Source organism: Toxoplasma gondii, chromosome X (assembly GCF_000006565.2).
Source record: "Toxoplasma gondii ME49 chromosome X, whole genome shotgun sequence".
Classification (NCBI taxonomy): Eukaryota; Apicomplexa; class Conoidasida; order Eucoccidiorida; family Sarcocystidae; genus Toxoplasma; species Toxoplasma gondii.
This window is the reverse complement of record NC_031478.1, coordinates 3,704,360-3,719,981: the sequence shown is the minus strand read 5'-3', so window position 1 is coordinate 3,719,981 and position 15,622 is coordinate 3,704,360. Positions and strand designations below refer to the sequence as shown.

Here is a 15,622-nt window from a genome sequence, read left to right as displayed (position 1 = left end):
ATTTTATGCACTATTTTCGTCCCGCATTGAACGTTCTCGCACAGGCTCAACCCTGTCTAACGACTCTTAAAATGTTTCCGTGAGGCATGCCGTCCCCATAAAATGCATGTTGCTTGCGGAATGGCACTACCTACAGTACTAGAGAATACCCGACTATTTACCAAAATGATAACCCTTCGACTGGATAGATTGCTCACCAGCAGACTCCAAACGATTGGACTGCGAACGCGCCGATGCATCACGAGTTCAGGTATGTAGCATTTACTACGCTCTGCAACATCACAACTATCTATTTACAACATACATGAACGGTACTTTTTAGCACAGTATGCGATATTTGAAGCGATTCGATCTAACACCGGTAGTATGTTAGTACTTGTGCTCAATTATTGGTTCTCTGTCTCGATCTAACGCCCTTTTCTCCCGATCCTTGCGCCAGCACGTGTGTCTACAGTTTCAGGACAACAACGTGCTCCTCCGATAAACAAAGACCTTAAAAACCTAAAGCCGTATCTGAATGCACTTCATAGTTTTGATGTCTACTGATAATTGCTTCTCTTATAGTCTGACTTAGAAATAGGGGATCGCGGTCGTTCTTGGGAAAATGGTAAGGGTTAACGCAGGCCATTTGAAATTTGTATCACCAGTGCAGTTGACCTTTGATTCCAACGGAGACCTTGTCGCAAAAAGTGGCGTATCATTCTTCTTATAGTACAAATGGCTTTCTTTGTCGCCGTTCCACTCGTCTGATTCCAAAGCACAAGAATAGAAGTTAATGTGATTCTCACGACAGCACCGTAGACATAGAATTATGCAACAAAGGCGTTTCAGCTCCAAGCCAGTAACTTGTAGTCGATCGATGCCGAGAAAACGGGGGGCATTTAGCGGCACTGTAATACGTGGGTTTTTTACTTGAGTCAAACCACAAAGGTGTTCCACTCAGACCGACTGTCTGTCTCTTTTTTTCAGCCGAAAAGCTCCTCTCCCTGAACGGGCGCTGACTGTCGACCATCCCTGTGTGCAGCAGCAGTCGCGAACATCGACAGATGGAAGCAACATCCTTTGTGTGTTTCTTGGACCCTTCTGCACGTCCATCTGGGGAGCTTGAACACTTTGGAGATCCAAGCGAATCAAAAAAACATCTTTGTCTTCCGTGAGGTTTCGTGAAACCGATCGTTTTCAGAGTCCTTCTTCGCCGCAGTCTGTTGCGCCGCGACCGCATGCACATGCAGCGCGGCCAGAAGGGAAACTTTGCTCTGTCTTCACTCAACCTGGGAGGGAATTTCAATCCGAAACAAAGAACTTTCACTTTTTCCTCGCCGGTGGACGTCATCTGTCTGCCCGTACGTCCGTTGTCGGAGACAAAAAGCCGCCGTTTGTTTCTCCTGCGCCCTCAGCGCTGGATAAGTGCCTTCGCTATCGAGGCAGTTTCGCCTCTCTTGCCTCCAAGAGGAGGACCACGCGAGAAATGTGTACAACAACTCAAATGTGCCTGTTGGTTGACCCCAAGAAAACAAATCCGCTGACGCTTGCGGCTGCTCCGTCTTTATGCGCGGGTTTTCTGGCGCATGCCCGTGTTTGACTTGTCATTGCTCCACGGTTTTTCTCTCACAAACGAGAGGAACAACTTGACACGGTTGACAGTCTCCTGTGCCAGCTCACACAGCGACCACCACCGGAGACACCTAAGATTTCATCAAAGTGCTCGAACTGGAGATCCGTTTTCAAAATTTTTCTCGCTGAGATAAAGCTGACCTCCTGGCTTGCTCGGCGGCGTTCACCTGCGGAACAAGCCGCTCGTGATTTCTTGTCTCGATGTTTTCTCTCTGAAGGAAGAGATAAATGTGCATTTGCGCCGAAATGTTCTTCGGCCAAGAAGGTTCCCAGATTGAGTTGGTTCTCTCGCTCCATTTTTGCCTGGTATTCATTAACTGACTTATCCCGAACTACGCTGTGTCACCCTGAATCCGTTTGTTTTTACATGAAGTTCTTCAATTATCATCTTAATTGCGATGCATGACCCTGGTTTCCTTTGTATTAACTCTTAGCGTTCAATTAGCTCTACCGTAACGAGAATTGAAAGTATGCTCGTTTTCCCCAATTTATTCTTGCTCGAGGCGACTTTCAGCTTCTTGATGGCCTCTCGCCGACCCAGCCCGGGTGCCTTGTCTTTGTCTTTTATCTGTTTTTACGTCTGCCGCGCGACGGTTGCGTTTCGCCGTTCTGACTGAGCCTTTTATTTCGCTTTCTCACTTCACTTTTCTCTGCTCTTTGTGGTTACGTTCCTCAGTTTGGATGCCGGTCCCGGGACCCTCTCGTGTTTCACGAATAATTGGATGTGAAGACGCTGCGTGGTGTCTCTTTCTCTCGCAGCCTGTCTGTCTCTTTCCCTGCCTCCGCAGTTCGCAGATCTGCCGCCTCTCCAGAAGAGACAGAAAAAACTGCACTCCTTCCTCAGGGTCGTTGTCCGTCTTTCTCGCAGAAAAACGCGTCGTTTTTCTTCCGTTGCTCTCTGTCGCGCTTCTGACGGCCACAGTGTCATCACTGGAGCCACTGGTTCTCCTGTCTGTACACCGCAGACTCCACAGCTGCGTTTGCGTGCTTTCCATCCTCCAACGATTGTCTCCGGAAAACATGGGACTTCTCGCCCCCGACGTGCTCTGCACGCTCCTCGTCGTTTTCTTCATCCTTCGAGTTGGGAGCTTCCTGCATCTCTGGCGCCTGTGGACTACCGGGTACGCGTTACCGTTCCTTCTTTGTGGCGCAGCAAAACGAAGCTGTCTTCAGAAAATACGCCGACCGGCAAGCCTGAGCCAGGCGTCGAGCGCGCAGAAATGAGTTGCCGAGAGAAAAGCAGCTCGTAGAAACCAAAGGATCCTCCGACGCGGCACTCTCTGCTTCCGGCTGCATCTATTTGTACTCCACCAGAATTGCGAACAGATTTTCTAGTCACGCTCCACAGGGGGGATTTCACTCTTCGACTCTTCAGTTATTAACAGCCGAGAACTCTTTCTCGACTTTTGTTTTCCGAGAACTTCAGTTCCTTGACATATCTCAAAAACATCCCTTTCCTAGAGACAGCGTCCTTCGACTTTACGCAGACTTCGTACCCATTCATTCTTTTCGGATGTCTCTCTGCAAACAGTTTGGCGATCCCCGTCGGCATCGCTCCCTCGCCTCGCAAGGACTCTTCTGGCAGCCGCGGAGACAAGCAGGAAGGCGCCGCACATGCGGCAGGACCTCTGAAACCGATTTCCCTGTGGCCGGTGAGAGCAAACTGAAGAGGAAGGAGGAGCAGCGGAACAGTGCATGCGTCGACCTGGTTGTCCTCTCCCGCTTTGAACACTCGCAGCTTTTGCCGCTTTCGAAGCCTGGAAACAGTTCCCCCAACGGCCTCGGAGAGGCCAAAGAGCTTCTCAGAGACAATCCCTGAGTCGCACCTGTGCATGCATGCACTTGTGTCATGCAAGGGAGAGAGAAACGGAGAAGACTGAGGGAGGAACATCCTGTCTCCGTGGACAACTTTCGCTTCTCTCTGTGTGATGTCTTTCTTCCGTGCTCGTGTCTTTCACCTTCGAGATGTGAACCAGTAGTTGTCAAACTTGTAGGATGTACTCCCCAGAAAAAGGGGATGTATGTAAACATAGGAACCGCATTCTACAAAGTGTAACAGGACGTCTAAAATCAGTTGTTATCTGATGGATCTCTCGACCGGTCTACACCATGGAAAGGAGGGAACCGGCGCCGTTCGATGCCTTTGCCTTGCCGTGAAGCCACCCGCGAGTGTTTCCCTACAACGCGGTCTGTCTGTCGAACGAGCAGGTCGGCTTTTGTCTGCATGCACTTCGACGGCACTGGCTCTTCTCCGTTTCCGTGGACGGAGCTGCCTAGTTCGATCACTTTTCTTCCTCTTGACTCCCTGAAAACATGTGTGACGGAGCTCGCTTGGTTTCCATCACCGGCGTTACTGCTTTCTTTCCTTCCTTTTTTTGCTCGCGTCCCCACCCAGGGCTCTTTCTCCGATGGCACTCGTGAATCGTTTTCGTTGAAACGATGTCCGTATTGTCTGCATGCATCTCAACTGGCTTTTGCGTTCTTTCTCAGGTGGCGCGTCTCGCGGGTCTCGGCGTTCTGGAAGGCTTCCAGGAGTTGCGCGAAGCGTCGAATTTTCTCCTTTCTTCACTGGGGTGCACAGCAGCTGTCGCGCTTCTTCTTCTCTTCAGATGGCGCGTTCCTTCAGATGGAAAACAATTCGCAGATTCCCTCTCCTCGCTGTCTCCTCTTTCTTCTCCTGAGGGTCGGCCGGGGGGTCTGTCGCCTCTCCCGCTTCTTCTCCTCGCCTTCGGCGCGTTCGTGTACGCGAAAAACCTGACGCCTATGTGTCTGGCGCCTACAGCGAGATCTGAAGCTTTTCAAAGGACAGAGAGGTCACTGCAGTGAAAAGTATTCAGTTCAAGACGAATCGCGCGCCTAGCGCACACCGGCAGAATGCACAGAGAGGGAAAACGATTTTTCCAGGGTGTTTCCTTGTTGTGCGAAGCGTCCTACCACTGACACAGGACGACCGTTTTGTGCATGAGACGCTCCTCCGCTGTCTTCAAAGCAGATGTTCTCATGGTTCCAGACGCATTCGTTAATGCTCTCGTCTTTCTCTGCAGACGCTTGCAATGGACCCTTCACCGTCGCTTCCTCCCTGCTCGCCGCAAACTGCCCGTCGGCCACCGTATTGCAATGTGAGACCACGCGATCGAGAAACGAAACAGGGAACGCTGCTGTCGGCTTATATACGGAGCCCGTACATAAATCTGTATCTGTGTATCTATATCTCAATGTATACATATATATATATATATATATATATATATGTATGCACATGCCGATACATAGGAATAGATCTAGATTTGAATATATATGCAGATATCTAGATATAGATATAGATGCACATACGTCTGTAGCTGCAGTAAAGTGTACAGGCAGATCACCATCCATTTTTTATGCGTTTGTCTTCAAGACTCGTGTTTTCTGAGAGAAACTTTCGACGATGCGTCTAGGCGGCTTCTGCAGGGGTGTTGTTCGCGGTGGCAAGACTTCTCTTTGAATAGCCACGAGCTATGGCTTTCCGGATCCTCCGACGAGAAGGTTGTTCCGGATGGCGGCTGTGTTCTAGATGCAGTTCGAGCACCTCTCTGTGTGTCTTGCGTTGCTTCCATCTGCGCGTTCCAGGGGATTCTTCGTCGGAGGCGGTGTAGGCCTCGTCCTTGTCTCCGACTTCTTAGGAGTGAATCGCCGCTTCGAGTTTACCTCGCTCCTTCCCGCCTGTGAGGCTGTCTCCGCGAGGAGAAGGAACAACAAATGAAGAGTCAACGAAAGGGAAGGAACCAAGGAAAGTGGACCGAACGCAGACACCGAAGAAGTGAAGGTCAGAAATCGCGTGCAGGGAGATAGCGCACGAAGGAAGTGCAAAGACAGAGACCGAGAGAAAGAGAAGGAAAGGAGAAAGCAAGAAGGAGAGAAAGAGACGGAAGAGAGAGAGGAAAGAGTGGATGAGCACGTTCTTAACGAAGACAGAGAAGGAGAAAAGGACTACGTCGAGACATTGCGAAGTGACAAATCGCAGAAATGCGTGATTTGGAGAGGCAGACGGACCACTAGCGAAGAGGGAAGAAGCGGCAGCAGTGAGCAGGAAGTAAATCAGAGAGCAAAGAGACAAAGAGATGTAAGGAACGAGAGAACCTGAGAAACGTTTCTCGCATGTCCAGAGGATGGAAAAAAGACGCGGAACGGCAAGAAATGTGTGTCTTTGTCTTTAGATTTTCGAGAGCTCTGGGGTCCTTTGATCGAGTCTGCCGACTTCTGCGAGTGTGCTTTTGACACGTAAGGGAACATCAATGAGCGGCTGTTTTTCGTTTCTGAGTTTCAGTTTCCTAACGGCAGTCACTTCTGTCGACTTCCCGCCTGTTTTCGTCTCGTTCTTCTATCGCACGACTCTCGTTAACGGATGCTCTCGTCTTCTTGTACGTCCATCGTGGCGTGCATGCACTGGCGCGACTGTTCCTCTTTCGAGCTTTCTCTTGGACTCGCTTCTTCAGTCGCCGCCTGTGGGGATTCTGAAGTTCCTCTATCCTGCATGTCGGATGGACATCCTCTCTGCGTCGAGCGTTGCGTCCGGCAGCCTGTCGAGACGTCTCTTCCGCTTCTTAGGGTAAAACGCGTTTGTTGTAGACTTCTCGATTGAGCTCTCTCCACTCACAAGCGTTTGCTCTGTTTCTGCGCGAGCTGTGTTGTCACCTTCCCTTTTTTCTCAGACGCTTCGGTCTGTGACTTGCGGCTTCGTTTTCACTTCCTCGTGCCTCTGATCAGAAGCGATGGCGACTTTTGTCTCGCTTTTCGCTCCTTTCTTGCGCCTTGCATGCGCTCGTTGCCTCAGGCAGCTCCATCTATTTCAACGCGTCTGGTCCTTCTTCCTCTTCGGCGTGAAGGCCGCCTTCGTCGCCTTCCTCGCCTTCGAAGGCGCCGTCCTCGCTGCGCCGATTCAAGTGGAAGCGAATCTCATTTCGGTTGCTCTTTACGCCACGGTGTGTCTTGCGGAAGAGGGAGAGAAAAGGCAATAGGCAGCAAACGTAGTAGGGGAGAAAAGGAAGAGAAGAAGAAGAGAAGAAGAAGAGAAGAAGAAGAAGGAGAAGAACGCTGCACCGCAGAGGGGGAGGGAAGAGAAGGAAAGCAGCCGCACAGAAGAAGGAGTGAATTGGAAGAAGGGAAGACATCGAAGAAGAAAAGGCAGAAGCAAGCATCCTTCCGGTTTCCCCACGGTTGTCGTCAGCCGCGGCAAGTGAAGAGATACATTTGTATCTCTCTGGAAACTCGGTCACTTTGGTTTCTCTCCTCCGCTTCACCGACAGCGTTTGCAGCACTCTTGAGACAGGAAGTGGACGAAGAACACAAAGGAGAGAAGGCGACTGTATCGACGAGAGTTCTGTTGGGGTGGTAGAGCCTAGTACTTTAATGCGAAGAGGAGGAGTCCAACGTCCGCATTTCAGAGACGGGTTTTGCATGCGCAAGAGTTGCGAGGGGAAAGAGAGTCAGCGAAAACTCGCCTTCTTCCACCCCCTGCGTTCGCGACTCCAGCTCGGTTGCTACAGACTCGCGAACCGAATGCTTCTTCTTGTCCGAACTCGTTCACGCATGAGCGTCTTCGTGTTTCTCTCGGCTGTGCAAAGAGGCGGTGCCTCCACGTTCGCCGAGAAGAGCAGGCGTCTCGGCTCGTTCTCTAGAAGAACGCGCAGACAGAGAGACGACGTTGGGACCGAGATGAGGAGGTCGTGAACAGCCAGATCGTGGTGTTTAGGTGATCCCTCCACGTTGCGTAGAAGGTCAACCAGTGGAGACTTTTTGCTCGTGTGTGTCGACCAGCTCGCCACTCCAGTCAGTGGCATTTCCCTCGATTTTTGTGGACAAAAAGCCATCCGAGAGATCCTTGCGCGCTCGCTGTCTTGCCCGCCTCTCAGGACTGCCTGCAGCCTGGAACTGAGGACGTCGTCAAGAGGCTCCAGCTGCCCTTGATTCACCTCGAAAAACTCGCCATTCCTCTCTTAGTTGTTCTCCCTTTCCTCTGGATGCCCAGTGTCTACGCAACTCTCCTTTCGTACGTGTCTGTCTGGATTTCTCAGTCATCCAACGCGTACATGCTCTTAGATGACTACTTTCTTACGCGTACTTGGTGCCGCTGCAAAAGTCGCCTTGTTTGCCAAGTCTTCAAACGACTTCCACTCCTCTGGCTTTCTCTTGTGCGTGGTGTGTTGCGGCTGCCGCTCTGTGTGCCTCCCAGTGGGCGTCTCCACTGTTCTTACTGTTCTCTCTTTCTCCTGTTCTCTCTTTCTCCTTTTCTTCTCTCCCTTCTCTCTCCATCCATTGGAAACTGCTGCGGAGCGGTCTCGCCACGGTGTGCTCCCTGTTCAACTCTTCTTCTGTGTTTCTCTTCTCTCTTTATCTTCGACCTTCGACTGCGACATGACTGTGCAAACTCGCGAGAGACTCTGGGCTACACGCGGTTGGGGACTCCAGAGAACGGCGGAGCCCATGCGTTGTTTTTAGTCCTCTCTCCACTTCTCTCTCTTCATCTGGTTCTCGCTTTTTTCGTCTCCCTCTCAATTCTACGCTCCTCTCCTCCCTCCTTTGCTCCTCTCTCCTTCTCTGTCTTCATCCCTGTCTCCAGTTCCCGCGTCTTCTAGCTCTTCTTCTTTCCTCTTTGTCGCTACCCTCCTCTGCATTGCGCTCAGCCGGTTTCCCCTTTTCGCTCAACTTCTCTCCGTCTGGTGCATTCGTTTTTTAGGGAGACAGGCTTATCTTCGCTTGGCTTCGGCGGTGTTCGCCTCCTGATCGTGTGCATCGCCGCGCTTCTGCTTCTTCGCCGCGCAAAACTCGCTGCTCAGGTCAGAGTTTAATGGCTTTTTGTCGAGCAGAAGAGGCTCGGGTGTGGTGTCCGACCTAGCGGCGAAGCGGTCGAGCAGGCACGTAGGTCTTTGTCAGGGAGGGATTTCGACGAACTTTCTTCTCTGGAGTGGACGCCCTCCAGGTCACTGCAAAAACCGCAAAAGAGCAGTGGTGAGCACCCACGGCCTCCAGTCGACGGCTCTTTGATCTTTCGTCTGGGACCGCTCGAGTCCTCTCGACCTGAGAGCCGCAGGGCCGCTCACCCCTCACTCAAGATCGACGGAGCCTGGAGCTCGAGGCAGCTGCCTTGGCTAGCTCCATGACCGTCGCGTATTCCACTTGCAAAACGAGCTCTGCACAGCCGGACGTCTGCGTTTTGGAGGTCTGCGAGTGCAGTCACCGGTCGACGCGCGCTTCTTCAGCGACGGGAACGTCTGCGTCCAAAGAAGAGCGGTTGACGTCTCCTTTTCCTCTGCATGCGCGGCCGTGGTGGGTGTGTCTGGCCTTCAAAATCTCGCAGCATCCTTGTTCTTTTTTCAGGTCTCCACAGTGCTTGTCATGCCCGCCGGAGAGGCTCGGCGCGAAGAGCAGGCAAAAACAGCCGGAGGAAGAACAGCGACGCGCCCATCCACAGCAAACGCTTCTCGGCCTTCTTCTCCTTCGGTGCCCACACCCGTAAGTCCGGCGCATGCTCACTGTCTCGACAGTGTGAATCTTTGAGTCGAGGCCAAGATGCTTTTCTGGGAACAGGCCGCTTCTGTGCTCCGTGGGGGGGTGGAGGGGGGGCGTTGCATGCATGGCGCTTCGACGGTGTTGTTTGGGCTGGACGCTCTCCCGACGCGTCGGCCAACTCAGTGCATGCGCGGCTGGTGGAGGACTGCGGCCCTGGGACGCCACTCTGTCTGCGCGAGGCGCCTGTCGGCACTCGGAGGCCAGAGTTCGCTGCAGCAAACTTCCAAGGGACGAGGTGACTCGAGGGCGACGCTCGATGTTCCTCACTCTCGATCGACACCGATTATGGTTTGTATCTGTTTTGTTCGAAGGGGAACTCAGCGAGGCGCGCCGAGTTTCCATTTCACAGCCACTCTCGAAACTGCCTCCGAACTTGCTACTTCCTCATGTTGAGTGTCTCCTCAAGAAGCCGACATGGCGCTGTAGTGCGTGGGGTAGATCGACCGTCTGGGTCCGTTGGCCAGCGTTCATCACCTCGATAGTGCTCTCTCGCGGGCAGAAGTATTCTTCCATGAGGTGATAGCGACTGCCTTCGGCCTTACCACTCAGCGGATTCCATGCTGAAAAGGTAGTTAACCAACTTGTTGATCACGACAGTTTCTCAGCAAACCAAGATGTCGATCCAAACAGTCTTTCTGACTCAAATACAGGCAGCATAGAGAGACGCGCCCCGGTCGGTGTGTATGTGGATCTCTTTTACCTTGATGTGAATCTACGCATCTTCTCAGAGACACTCCTATACAAGTCTGTGCTTGCCTCCCCCTCCCCTCCCCCATCTGAGAGTGCAGACAAACTGCTGGAGAGTCAGAAGCATTCCACGACTTCTCATGTGTGCGGTTGAGCTTTTGTTCCGCTTTCGAGAGCCGCCAAGGATGCCTTGTGACGCCTCCATGATGAGGTTGCCGAGCGCCCAGTCGAATCCGAATGACAGGGCTTCTCTAACACAGGGTAGACCTGTAACGTTCATGGCCGCGTGGTGTCGTTCCACCGCATGCCCAGTGATTTGAAAGAGACAGACTAAGACTCAGCGCTCACCGATGAAAAACAAGGTGGTGTACCGGGCGTTGCCTCGTGGAAACGCGAAAACGGTCCGGAAACAGTCTTAGGAACTCTTGGTTTCTTCTGTGACGTCGTCGTTGTAAGCTCCAAAATGAAGCGTGGAGCACGTAGAGAGAGAGAGAAGTTGCTGTCAGAAAATCAGATCGTGTCGGCTCGGTGGCCGAGTTATGTTTGACACCTCCAGTCGGTGGATGCTATCCGTGAACGGAGGTACACACAGGGATTACTTTTTCTCTCTGTGCAGATCAGTTGAAAGCACAGAGACAGCTACAGAACTCAGGAAACGGAGTGCTGGGATGATCTTTGTCATGTGAAGACATCATCCTGATCGAAAACGTTTCCTACGGATACGAAAAACGCAGCATAGTCGTCCACGCTGCGACTCAAGAAGATACGTTCTCTTAGGCAGTAACTCTTTTTCGTCTCTTTTCGTTCGATCTGTGGCAAGTACCCTAGGCATTTTGATATCTCTGTTCATTCGATCGGCGGCAAGTTCCCTCGCTACTCCTACGCCGTTCATTATATGAATCCGCGTTCTCTGTCTCTGTTTAGTTCACAGGGCTCGGAGCTGGGTCGCGGTGTTATCGACGACACTTGGCCTCGCTGGTTCGTCAGGTTCATGAGTGCTCGGTTGTTCTTTCGTCTGCTTTTCTTCCCAGACCCCACATCCATCTCGCTCTCTGCTTCTTCGGCTTCTGGACCTGCTTGGACTTCCAGCTCGGCTCTTGATTCTCATGGCGCTCTGCAGTTTGCTGCTTCTTCTGCAAGCTCAACAGGGCCGCGACGGTCCGCTGCTGCTTTCGTCTCTCGCCTGTACGCGTTCAGCTGTCAGGCTGCTCTCCTGAGGGGATCGAACAAACATGAAACAAAGCATCCGAGACTTAGCCTGTTGTCTAGGCTCCTCCTTTCGACGCGAGCACGCAGGCGTTCTTCTCTTCTTTCTAACAACAGAAAGGCGACGCCTCCGAGAGCGAAACAGGCACAGGGTGCGGTGCAGCTCTCTCCGTGACTGCTGGCTTCTGGGCTTGCATGCACGGAGGCACAAGTGGCTCGTTTCCTTTTTGTGTCAACAGCGAGAGAACCATTCTGCTCAAAAATAAGAGTTATACAGTCCCCGACTCTCCTGTAAAATCCACAATACGGAAATGGCTGTCGTTGCGTGGAACACTCTGCTCTTTCATCTCCAACTGGCTGGTTTTTTTTACGCTAGCAAAGGCACAAGATGCTTCGGCCGTGTGTGTAGACGCGAGAGAGATACCGGTGGGTGTTTGGATGAAGCACCGTGGATTGGTGAAACCGAGAACAAGAGAGGCATCTCGACGCGCGTTGCCTAGCAACAAGAAACAGGTTTTCTCGCCTCCAAAGTCTGCTTCACTTTCGTTAAGCAGCAGTCCACGCATAACCTAGAACCTCTGTGTCTTGTTCTCCCTCCTGTTCTCTCTCTTGTTGTCTCTCCTGAGTGCGTCCTCACACACTTAGAAAAGAGGAACAAGTGAATGATGGGTGCCGCGGGGATGCCGTTGTGCGCCGGTTCACAAGGTGGACAGACATCCGGGGTTACGGGACGTTTGGGTCCACAGACTGAGGCATGGCATCGAAGAATGCTCGTTGTTTGGAAACATGTCATTTCTACTGGAAGCCAAACGGAGCTGCGGACTCTCTCGCATCTCCGGGAGTGACGATTCTCGTTTTTTCGCTGTGTGGTTCAGCCAAGAGCACCCTCGGAGAGGTCGCACCCCTCGACATCCCGAGGAGGTCGTTGTCTCCAGTGTCTGCCTCAGTTTCTTCGAGTTCTCCGACGTCGAAAGACACTCCGTCGAGTGGTGACGCCGCCTCCACTGACGCGTCATCTCCTGCTGTGACTGAAGGCTCCTCAAAACCAGAACGAACTGCTGCGGGCGGATTCGTCCGGAGAGACAGCCGAGAGGCTCATCGAACTTGCGCGCTGCTGTGGAGCTTCCTGGGCGACGCCGAACAGAGACGAAAAGGCCTTCAGACCCTTGGAAACCTTTCCGTGAGGGAAAAGATTTCCTGGTACGACAGTGCACTTGCGTTCGACTGAGGGGTAGACGTATCGGGAAGCTCTTAAAGTATTTTGTGGCGGACGAATTCAGATGCTCGCGAGCTGTCCATGCGGTCAACAAAAACAACGGATACAGGATGGGCGAGGAGTCACTCGAGTGTGTGGCTGTTCGGTGTTTCATGAATCTGCTTGAAAGAAGAGGCTTGTTTTCGTTCGGCGTTCTGCGAGAGCACGGCCGGGAAACAGGGACGAAGAACGGTTGAATTCCGTTTAGATGCGCCTCTCTTTAGATTAGGTTTTCCGTCTCTCAAATGAGATCGAGCACTCTGTTGCTTGGTCACCACCTGGGAGCTGTTCGTATGCTCGGACTCTGCTCCACATGGAGGTACAACCCTGCGAGACGCGGTGGCAAACGAGAAACGGTCCGTCAAGCTCCTGGAAAGCAAAGACACTTGCAAAGATGGTGACCGTTTTCTCCTGTAGACGGGAAGCTCCGTCACTCCAACATCTTCCAGGTCGTTTGTCTCCAGCAGTTGAAAATTCAGCTTGTCCGTGGAAACAGTCTGCGCTGGTCGTACAAAGAAACAGTCAGCGCCGTTGGTACGTAGAACCAGCCTGCGTTACAGTGACTGTGTGGCTCGGGGCTGTTTTCCTCCCCGGCGGCTCTCCGAGCGCGACAAGCGGGCAGAGACGGAGTGTCTCTCTCAGATCTTCGTCTGCAGACGGAGCTTTTCATCTCCCTTGTCACGGGACTGTCTGCGTTGTGTAAAGGATGGGAGAGACGCGGGCTTCCCGACTACTAAACTTCCTTGTTGCCTTCGGACGCAAAGCCGATTTGTCACTCAACGTCTGCTGCCTTCTTTCTTCCGCGTTCCTGTGGGGTGTGTCTCTCTCCAGGACTCGGGACGCAGCGCGCGTTCTGCTTCCCTTCAACTCTTCTTCGTTCGTGCCCTTCCTTCAGCAACTCTGCAGCACCGTTCTGGTGGGCACCGCAGCCACCGCGGCTTTTCTGTTTTCCTTCGCCTCGACTGAAGTTCGGTACGAGCACGAGCAAAGTACAGGATGTTGCCTCGACACACAAGTCCAGCGATCGAGAGCGCCTCGGTGGAGCAAAGAGAGAAGGGAGGTAGCGTCGCGGATTGACGGTCGGCACCCCAGTGCGCAGAGCAGACGGAAAGTGAATTGCGAGGTTGAGAGCAAAGGGTGCATGATGGATTTACGCGTCAGTCGAGGGTCTACGGTTTAGAAACCTAGAACCCGCCGTTCTGTGTCTCGGAGAGAGTGAGCTTGCAAATATAGAAAAACGCCTCGTGGTACTAGGGAACAGGAGAAAGGAAAACCGAAGTGGAGAGATTCGCCGCCCTCTTACGGCGGGAAACCTCGTAGTGCGTCTTAACTTAGACAGGCTCGAAAGAAACGCGTAAAACTTGACCGGTCCGCAATTTGCTCGAGTCTCGTCGCTGAAGTCGCCACCTTTCCACCTGCGGTTTAGGTCGGGGATCCACGGACTATGTGTTGCAGATCGACAACGTCTGGGAGCGAGAAGCATCTGACTCGGGAAACTTTGGACTGGGGTTTACGGTTATTCGGTGGGTGCTCGAAAGGAAAACGGTTTCAGTCCTACGGCAGTTTTTCTGTTGCTTTTTGTCTCTGTACAGAAGGCGAGGCCTGCAGCAGCTGTCGATTTGGGACGTCCACACCTCCTGAACGAGGAAGAAAACACGACTGAGGAAATCCCTCGTTGAGGAAATCTGGAATCCGCGTTCCTTTTCGATGTGCTGGTTCTCTCCAATTTTTTCGCCTCCCTGGCTCACCGTAGAGATACGTCATTTGCAACGTGACACGGAAACGAAACCGTTGCTTTTCGTCGCTCGAACTCGTTGTTGGCTGCCTTTTGACCGTACAGGGCTGTCAAGTTTTGGATTCAACATCGTAGGGACTTCAATGCTCGTGTGTTTCCTATCTTTGTCCCCGGAAAGCCTTTTTCTTTCTCCGGAGGCTCCTTTTGTCTCGCGAGTGAAGGCAACCTCGTCAAATTACTTGTGTTTTACGCTTCAGTTCGTCTGAAGTTTTCCTTCTCTAGGCTAAAGCACGGCACGTGGACAACCTAGAAGTCGCACGGTCGATTGACAGCTACTCCATAAGATACAACCATCCAAGATATATTGATCTATCGCAGTTTCGGTCGAAAATCCCGTTACATTACAGAGACCACTTCGCTTCAGGTACTTTGAGAACATACTGACGACGAGAACGGAAGTGCGCTTCACGGAAAAGGCGCGTTTTGCGGCGATTTTCGCTTCTAACGGAACTATCGCGTGCAAAAGTCTGGCGGAAATGGGTGCGCATAAAGTGCATAGTAGAAGGAACTGCTAGTGAAAGTAGCAGAAAGAATTCCGTTGATAAACTACTGCACATAGACCCTTAATTCCTTCGGAGAAAAAGAACAAGAACCACTCCACGCTCCCCGAGACTTCACTACGACCTGAGAATGGACCTTCGGCTGTATCTGCACCCGCAGCGTCTCGCTACTGAACACTGTCCAAACTTCGATCTCTAGCATCCCGGCCGAACAATCCTTCACTTTGAAACACACTTCCCTTCTCGCTTAGAGCTTACTCACAGAACATCGCAGAAAAAGTCCATCACAGGTGTGGACAGATACCGTCGTCCGCGCGGGAATCGTACTGCTGTTCGTCGAATATAGTGTCGCCTTTGTGTGCAGAAAAAACATGCACAGAAAATCGGAACACATGCTCACCAACCGCATTAATTCTTTTGGTGAAATGGACCCACCCGTGACACGCTCCGAACATGTTTCACTTTGTGCCGTGACCTGCAGTCTGAAATTCCGTCGGTCAACCGTACCTCCCAAACCAACCAGAAGAATAGTCTTTTCGACTTCAGTCTCACAGTTTGTGGTGTGCTTCAGTGTTGCTCCTTAGCTTGTACCGTGACATTCAGGAACATACTGTTATATTTGACGCTCTTGTGTGTTCACGTTAGTATAACAAATCGGATGAACACAGACATTACGGTTGCTAGGATACTGAATATGGCTACAGTTTTAAGGTACACGCAACCCTGTTTTTCTTGATACTGAGGATTCAAGATCTCCTGATGAGTAGTTTCGCTGTCTTCTGCGACGGGCAGGGCTCTGTCTCAGCTTGTCGCTTTTGCGCCTTTGACGAACTCCGCAGAATGCAAATGCGTTTCCCAACCAGCTCTCAATTCACTGTGTGCGGCCACCGACAGAACACGACGGAGTCAAAATTTGATTTTCGTCTGGAACCTTTTACCCATCTCTCGTTTCAGTTTCAATCTGAAGGACACCGTCGAGTTGAACCGTGTAAGAGTCCCTGAACGTTTATAGACCTG

At 52.0% G+C, this 15,622-nt stretch overlaps 1 protein-coding gene across 1 annotated transcript; it reads left to right on the top strand.

Moving 5' to 3' along the window:
* The first annotated feature begins 1,323 nt into the window (after positions 1-1,323).
* On the top strand, positions 1,324-14,218 carry TGME49_223600 (hypothetical protein). The gene is made up of 14 exons (XM_018780008.1): positions 1,324-2,735; positions 3,146-3,266; positions 4,105-4,355; positions 4,659-4,733; positions 5,224-5,318; positions 5,811-5,874; positions 6,428-6,575; positions 7,506-7,642; positions 8,330-8,429; positions 8,971-9,105; positions 10,881-11,034; positions 11,931-12,255; positions 13,142-13,282; positions 13,903-14,218. Exons 1-14 carry the CDS (start codon positions 2,296-2,298, stop codon positions 13,949-13,951), a joined length of 2,235 nt encoding a protein of 744 aa, XP_018635902.1. The 5' UTR covers positions 1,324-2,295; the 3' UTR covers positions 13,952-14,218.
* Positions 14,219-15,622: the final 1,404 nt, after the last annotated feature.